General features: G+C 35.5%; 2 protein-coding genes across 2 annotated transcripts; both read right to left on the bottom strand.

The window, feature by feature from the left end:
* Window positions 1-1528, bottom strand: LOC125193150. Its single transcript, XM_048090893.1, has 3 exons — window positions 1432-1528; window positions 386-544; window positions 1-302 (listed from the first exon to the last, which is right to left on the bottom strand). The coding sequence occupies exons 2-3, from the start codon at window positions 539-541 to the stop codon at window positions 255-257; spliced, it is 204 nt and encodes a 67-aa protein (XP_047946850.1). The 5' UTR covers window positions 542-544; window positions 1432-1528; the 3' UTR covers window positions 1-254.
* Window positions 1529-3800: 2272 nt separating this feature from the next.
* Window positions 3801-5344, bottom strand: LOC125192727 (phenolic glucoside malonyltransferase 1-like). Its single transcript, XM_048090357.1, has one exon. The coding sequence runs from the start codon at window positions 5278-5280 to the stop codon at window positions 3970-3972; it is 1311 nt and encodes a 436-aa protein (XP_047946314.1). The 5' UTR covers window positions 5281-5344; the 3' UTR covers window positions 3801-3969.
* Between the last annotated feature and the right edge of the window lie 3533 nt (window positions 5345-8877).

The following is an 8877-nucleotide window of genomic DNA, read 5'->3' as shown; positions in this document are numbered from 1 at the left end:
TACTGAAATTTAATATTCTTGAACTTTCGATCCTCTCTGTCAAAACAAGCAAAAACTGAAATGGAATGATATCCACCATGGCAGAAGAAGGTACATTCAATAGTCAAATGGTCTGCATTCAGAAATTATTAGAATGGAGGAATGCAGAGCTCAGTGATCAAGAACAATGTTTCTAGACCAAAAACTTGCAAAAAGAAAAATAAAAAAAAAAAAAGAACTTCCATCAGGATCCTCACTGAAAAGAAGGTATTTCCTCATTCCTTCTTTCCGATCCCATGAGACATGTTATAGATCCCTCTTCCCTGAAAACACAGATACAGTTGCCCATTAAAACACAAGCATGATAAAGGAATGAGAAGAGACAGTCACTGGGAGATGGACTCACAATAAGAAACAAGGAGGTGCCAGCCAAAGCCATAGGAATGGCAACCGATGTGAGCTTATCCATCGGCTGCTTCAAATGGATGTATTTGTGAATGCTCTGGAAAAGTTTTTGCTTCTCAATGAGCTTTGCTCTCGGCCTAAATGGTTCCTCAGACATCCTGCATGATTCATCACTATGTAACTAATGGCTGTACAGGGAAATAACTTTTTCATTGCAGAACACCACACAAAAAAATTTGGCTATTTTCAAATATAGTGTAGGATCAATACTCATATTAATCGACCTCAAAATATTAAATCAGAAAGAAAACAGTCCGTAGCATGATCAGTTAACATGTCCAAATTAACTTTATGCTAAAGGCTTTCAGCTGCAGACAAAGATGAAATGCTCTCTTTGATTCAATTGAGTCACAAAGAATATGCAAAACAAGAAAATTTGTTGCAAAGTGCATTCTAAAATATTCATTGCAATTGATACCAATTATCACAACCACACAAGTGCTAATTTTCAAGAACTCATGCTTGAAGAAGACCAATGACATAACGAGAATGTATTAAAGACCTACATTTTCACTCATTTTTTTTTCAAACATGGAAGTTAATGTAAGTTTTAAAAGCAATTTTTTTAGTTCATGTCCAACACCAGAAATGGGTGTAAGTTCATCTATTTAGGCAAAATTACCAAAACAACCAACAAGGTCTCCGCAATTTCGCCTAAAGCACAAAACACAGAAATCACCAAAAATGAAAAGAAAAGAAACGAAAAACGGATATTCCAGGTCAAAATCAAACTCAACATCTCAAGTGAAGGATCGATCTGGGAAATGACGACGACAATAAAAGATCTATTTCTAGAGGGAAGGATCCGTTCCATTAACACAGCAGATAACAGATCAGCAATCAGGAGTAATATTAAAAGTTTAGAAATCCAGATTCGGGAAGCTAAAAAACTCATAAATTAATAGTAACAAACCCTAACTGAAAACGAATTCGCTTCACGGATTAAAAAAAAAACAAATAATAATCGAAAGAGAGAATGATCCGAACCTGAATTGCAGATGTTGGAAAATCAGAAACGGCGAAATTGGATGATGGTAGAGAGTAAGCGAGATCGATTGAAGTGAAATGAGGGTTGAGAAAGGAGAATTTGTTCTACATAAATGGGTTTCGGGTAGGGTGGATCCACTGAGTATTATTCGGGCTTAGTTTCTGAAACGGCCCACCCACACAAATTATTAATTCTAATTTTGTTTATTTATTATCTTTTCTATTTTATTTTTTTTAATTAACGACAAACACACGAATAATGCCTAATTTTTTATTTATAATTAAATTTATTTATAGGTTAAAAATATATACTACTTTAGACTTTTGTAATTTAGCCAGTATCAGAATTCCAGACAAACAAAATAGTTGGATGTTTGACTGAAACTGCAACCTCCTAAATAACTTACTATAAATTGTTGAAAATTGTTTACCAAAATAAGCTTATATATAAAAGATTAAACAACTAGTAAAGTCACCAGTTCAATTTATCTTTTCCTAATCTGAAATTTGTACATCAATAATTGTACCATTATAATTTATTTTCAATAATTATATACTTCAATTGTATGTACCTTTTATTTTATTTCTCTAATTCACAATTCTCTTTCCAGTTTATACGTTTAATTATTCAGACATTTTTACAACTTACAGAATTATAAAAGCTCTTGAAATATTTTATGCATTCTCTATGCTAAACTAGGCCAAACAGTCTGTTATTCCTACATGGAAGTCGAAAATTAATTATCTACTTGCATGTTGGTTCTAATTTGATTCAAAATATATAAAATGTAATCGGGACTTAAATTTTGAGTATGTTGTTGTATATTTTATCGGATAGTTATCTTAATTACTCTAGTTTTTATTTATATAAATCCTGATTTAGTTAGGCATAACTCCAAATTCAATAATTAATGATATCATCTAAGATACTCATAAATTATAGTTATTAGGTAGTAAATTTGTAACACGAAGCATAAGTTCATATCTTAAAGAAGTTTCAAATAAAAAACTATATTTCGATAGAAATGACTAATTAACATTTTATTATCAAATGCGAGACTATGACAATTCTTGACTGTTCATGAATATACATGAATTATATAAACAGTGTTACTTGAACTTGGAAATAAAAATATATTAATTGTCGATATAAAACACCGATGAATTGGGATATAGTACAAATATTCAGTACAATACAGCTAAAGTCTCTTTCAAAACGTTATGGCCCTCCAATAATAAAGGGACTATATATAGTATTAACTTATTTCTGGAATTAATATTCTTCTTTATTCAACCGACGAGTGAATTAGAAATAAAATTTTAATTCGTGCAAATTATTTTCAATTGTGCTGGTTTTAAAATTATGTAAGATATTCAGAAAATTAATGCATTAAAATTATTGATATATGTAGATTGGTTGGCTGAAATGTACATGTGTGATAACTCAGATGTGTTATAAAGGAGAAAACCTACCATGGGGCTTTCATCATTATACCAATGGTCCCTTCCTTCCTTGAATTATATCTATATTATATTTCTTGCAATGATAAAATACCAAACATATATGATGTACATACTGATAATAGTAAAAGACAAAATATATCAATAGGCAACAGGTTCACAAAGTGCCACGGGAATATATATATAATTGTTTGTATTTTTGTTCATTTAGTTTATTAAGTATACTTACTAATTTTTCAACATACTAGTATCTCGGAATATCAATGAAAATTATTAAATTTCGAAAATCAACGAGTACAACATTGGATCCCAAATTTAAAAACGAATATAACATCATTATGTTTAATGGGTCCGTTTCACTTTTAAAAATGAGAATATGCTAATTAATAGGACCCTCCCACTCACACGAATTTCAATTAAAACTTATGATATAAAAAGATAAATTAAGATATGGTGTATATGAAATGGAACATCATGAATCCACTTATAAATTGTACAGCACTAGACGACGTGCTAAAGGTCAATTTAATTTATCATAAAAGTTTATATATAAAATAAATAATTGAAACCACTTTAATTATAGTACTAGTAGATTAATTGATCAATATTTGATTGACTAATGGGGTGTCTAATCGTTGAAAGTTAAAATCTGATTACGTCAACAATAAAGTAATGTAGCACTTGATAACAGCATGATTATCATGTTAATCAGCTAATAGCACATGTTTCCAATGTTTTCAGTCAATATGGCCTTACTCTTGCAAAATCATTCAACCAGGCAAAAGATTTTCATTATGTAACGTTACTACGTCATCTGTGACTGTATTATTACAATAATTAAAACATGACAAAACATCCGACCTTTTGATTGGAAAAGTATAAAATAATTGATATAGTAGTACAAGAAAGAAAAGAAATCACATGCATCGAATATCAAAGATTAATTGCAGCTGTCCTCACACATAAATCTGATTTTTTTCACATTGTGTACGTATCTCAAATTTGACTTTATTACTAGTAAATTAATACACATGTTTATTTGTGATGGAATGGAGATTGAGTAGTTATACAAAGATGTCATACCTTATTAAACAACGTGGTGAAAGCATCCATTTTAAGTGGAGGCAAAGCGACACCAATTTCAATACCCCCAATAACCTCTCTACTTTCACTTAGAGAGATTGCATTATGATTATGAATCGACACTTCTTCAAGCTTGACCGGTCTTCCCCACCCGAAATCCAGATCATACAAGTCCAATTTGGGCGATCCACTCACCGTAATATGGAGCTCCGACTCCCGCAACTCCTCCCACTCGGATATCCAATTTCTCGCCCCACTCAACATGTCCACATTCAACTTCTTCACCGTATCCCCGATCGCCTTGGCAGCATGAACAACTCCGTCTTCACCCACCAATTCCCCTCTCCTCGCTGCCGACCGACCGAACCCCACACAATTACCCGCATAATTACTAGGCACCGCGAATGGCAATCGGGTCAACCCGCCCGCGATAAAGCCGAAATAATGAACCACACTCGCATCGGTACACCAATGCGCCTTCATCCAGCACACCCATATAAAAGCGCATGCCACCACATACGGCGAGAGAAGCAACTGGGTCGACCCGAATAAGAGATCCGACCGGGTCAGGATCCATTTCTTGATCTCTCCCATTTCTTTGGGGCCCAATACAAATGTGGCTCTTACAATATCATTATTACTACTTTTATAATAATTTGATTCTTTTATTTCATTTTTCAATTTCCAAAACTCAGTCAAGAAGAACGACCTCAGCCCACTAGTGTCAAGGATCACTGACCTATCATGGGACGCCACGTGTCTCCCGCCGGCGCCATTTTTGCAGATCCAAGCCCACTCTTTCAAGAAATTGTTGAACGTTCTCCAATCCGCAGCCGCATTTCGCAGCGCGAATCCAATGCTGATTCCCATTTCGGGGAAGACAGTGATTTGAACAGCCAAAACCGGTCCGTCTCCGCCGCCCATTTCCGGCACCAGGCGGCGGAAATCGCCGCAGCTCCGGCGGTGGTTTCCGGCGAGATTCTTGAACGCGCCGCCGTCGGGCGCCGCGGCTACGATGAGGAGAACGGAGTCGGTGTCATTATACTCGAGGCGGGGCTCGGCGGAGAGGGCCAATTTTCCGGCGAGGGGGAAGAAGTGGGTGAGGGCGAGAGAGAGAGAGTGCTTGAGCTTTGGCACAGCGGCGGCGGCGGAGGCGGAGGAGAAGAAGAAAATGGGCTGAGATGGGGAGAAGAAGAGCCAGGGAATGTCGAAGAAGGTGAGTGGGAGAGTGGCCGGAGGAGTGGAGCGCGGCGGAGGGGAAATGGCGCAGCGCTCCACAACGGTGACGGTGGCGCCGGAAGACATGAATTGGGGGGTTGAGGGAGTGGGAGAAGAATGGGGTGAGGTGTAGGGAAATTCCTTATTTATTCAACGGTTTAAGAATAAGTATATGTATGTAATTTTTATGTGTGCATAATGCATGTTTTATTTCAAATACGAATGATTATGTTACGACTTTAGATAAAAGTTTGTCGAGTAATGAATTTGTGAAGGAAAATGTATGATGGGAACTATGGGACCAATTGAAACTCGTGAATCAATACCACATACGGACACAAATGAATCTATGCTTGTATAGTAGAATAAATAATGCATCCTTCGATGATAAATCGTAAATTATATTAATATAGCGATACTATTTGTTACGAGGGAAAAAACATTTTATTTGGCCACAACATATAATAATAGTATAGTGATGTTTTCGCATTTTTCACTTGTTAGCTGGCGCTCAAATAATTTATATGGAAGTATTAATACTCCACTACTTATCAAATTTCAAACCAGAGTGACTAGCTAGCATGAACACATGAACACACTTGGCAAGCAAACTACTCCATCCGACTTTACCACCTATGTTAACTCAGCTTGGGCTAAGGCTAGCCGCGAACCTAAAGTGTATTTTATTGGGTCTGTCCAAGTCACTAAAGTCGTACTTGACTGCACATATGGTCGACCAAAGATTGAATGGCCTCATATCACTTTTTCTTATGTTTAAGTAATTTCTATATCCTCCATGTCATCTTCCATATCATCAATATTCATCCAACCCAATCATACATTTTTTCAAGATTTATCAATGACCACTCAACCATACCATTGTATATTTTTTATATTATTTTTCAACAATATTATTATTATATAAAATATTTATTATTGTAACATCCCGAATTTCCGAACCCTAATTTTAGAGCCCTAAAATTTATTATTGATGACGTGGGAGATGTGAATTATTTGCTAAATGAATTTATTGCATGAGTTTCCTTGACCGGGGAGTTTGAAAAGTCAAACTTGTTAATTAGGTGATGTGGCATGTGATTTATTAAATTATGAGGTGAAATTTATTTGTTTAAGGGTGAGTGAGAATATTAGAGAAAATTTCCATAAATGCTAGCCATCTAAATATTGAGATTTTCGAACCCTTGGACTTTTGGAGAAGGAATTCTATTTTTCCGGATTTAATTTAATTCTTGGGATATTTATCCAAATTAAATCCAAAACCTAATTATTTCCTTATTTCTTGATGAGAAAATCGCACCCTATTATTTCTAAGGTGATTTTCGAAAATCACCTATTCTTGGGAAGGAAGAATTTATTTTGTTTTTATGGATCCCTTATTTGATTTCCTTCCATACCTAGAATTAAAATATTCTATCAAATCTTTCCATACCTCAAGAGATCTTGCCATATCCTATTTTAGTTAATATTCAAAAATCTATGCCTTATTTAAGGCACATATTACACGCCTATTTCTATGCCAATGGGGTAGGATTTTTATTTTTATTTTGCTCCGTGATATTTTATTCTACTCCGTAAAATATACCAAAACAAAATCTTGGCTAATTAAGAAGCCAAATTTTCGAAAATCCCATGATTTGTGCCTTAGAGCTTATTTTTGGTATTTCTTCTCCCCTACTCCATAATATTGTTTTATTTAATTGTGGAGAATAAATCTTACCAAATATTCTATTCTATTTACCTAAAGATCTTGTTGAGCACTATAAATAAGAGAAGCCCCAACCCTAGCCCCCACATTTTTCGTCCCCTCTTCTTCTCCATACTCTCTCAATTTTCTTCTACTTTACTCCAATAATCCTCCATCCTTTGTGAAGAATTGAAGTTTGATCCAAGAATTTTGAAGAACCGAGTCTAATACTTAATTTCTACCGTTCGTTTTTCTCTTAAGGTATTTTTATATCCATCTTCTTAATTCTACTCAATTCCTCTTCTTTCTAACCGATTAATCGGTCTTCTTGAACCCTCATGCATCTTGGTTGAGTGAAAGTGAGATAAAAGGGGATATGGGAATATGTTTCATGTGTGTGCGTGTGTGTGTGTGTTGTGTTGGTGTAGTATGTGTTCGATGGCTAAATATCCTTGCGTAACATATGTCGATGTTAGATCTAGATTGGAGATGCGAATGGAACTTGTGTGATAAACATGATTTTGATTGATTAGTAATGATAAGATAAATCGATGGGAAAAGGGAAAAGTTTTGAGACATGCATGAGTAAGAGTAGTGTTGAACCTAATTTGTGATATGTGCCTATGTGATTAAAAGGTGAAACTTTGGTTGCGAAGCCGGATAACGGAAAAGCGAAACTACTTGAAATCTAAGCAGTCGAGGTGGGCTTTACTCTTAAAACTCTCTTTTATTTTGTCAAAAGTATTGATTGGTGTTATAAGGGTGGTTTAACTATTATGTCATGCATATGTTTGTTTTATTGTGATATTGTGTGCCTGATGCCTATTTTGTGAGTTTGCTCCATTGGGCTATAGGGCTATGGATATGTTAAACGAATTCGGGTCTGAGTATGGGCCGCAAACCCTACCAGGCTGTGTACACGAGGGGATCGGGAGCCGTCCTTGCTAGTCGGCCGGTCTCGTGGGCGAAAAGTGTGGCCACACTTTCGTCGCACCATGGAAAGATTGTGATTGTGGAATTTGATGAGAAAAGTGGGGAGTATGTTTGATTGGCCAATCTATGAAAATATATTTTGTGATACTCGTGATATTCTCTTATAACTGCTTAAAAACTCGAGTTCACTATGGTAAGGGTGGCATAACTTATAAAATGTTTTGGCAACGAGCTCACTGAGTATTTCAAAATACTCAGCCCTGCATGTGTTTTCCTTATGTGCAGGTTGAACGATGACGAGCGGTGGCGGGTGTTGAGCATGATAATTAATTAAGATGGTTGTTTTGAACTTCAAGCGTAGTTGTGTCTTCATACATAGCTATTCTTTCTCTTGGTCGCTTTCCGCTGAGTTTTTGATACACTTATGTTTATTTTGAATATTTTGCACTCTCCTTTCGGTTTAGAGGCCTTAGACTATCTTGTGGTTTGTATCTATGTCATACTCTGGAGATTCTTGAACGCCATATATATTATACCTTCCTTTTTCTTATTCAAGTTTCTAGGTGAAGTTGTTGTTTTAAATACTCTGATAGTTCTTTCTAATCTTTTGGTCAACACTCTTTAAATGAAACCCTAGCCTTTGTTCATTTCTTCGAGTCCGTTTGGTAGCAGTTGCCGCATTTATTGTACCCTAGGAGGGCGGGCTGTTACAGTATGAGTAGGAAATAGCACAACAGTGTTGTGCACAGTAAAGAATCTATTTCCGAGAGAGATCAGCTTTGATATATATATATATATATATATATATATAGGGGCGCACTATGGTCCATAAGGCAAATTCTATCAAAAATCAAAGCAAATCTCAGCTCTTGGATCCTCAGATTAGATGGTTGTGATCATAATACCCGAGATACATTATTACACTAAAAGCGTTACATTATAAACTAGGCTACATTATTAGACTCGCACAATCTACATTATTAGACTACAACGTGTTACATTATTAGCCGAGACTACATTATTAGACTGCACAATCTACATTATTA

Source organism: Salvia hispanica, chromosome 6 (genome assembly GCF_023119035.1).
Source record: "Salvia hispanica cultivar TCC Black 2014 chromosome 6, UniMelb_Shisp_WGS_1.0, whole genome shotgun sequence".
Taxonomy (NCBI): Eukaryota; Viridiplantae; Streptophyta; class Magnoliopsida; order Lamiales; family Lamiaceae; genus Salvia; species Salvia hispanica.
Note: the sequence above shows the minus strand (reverse complement) of the source record. Positions and strands in the feature narration are given on the sequence as shown.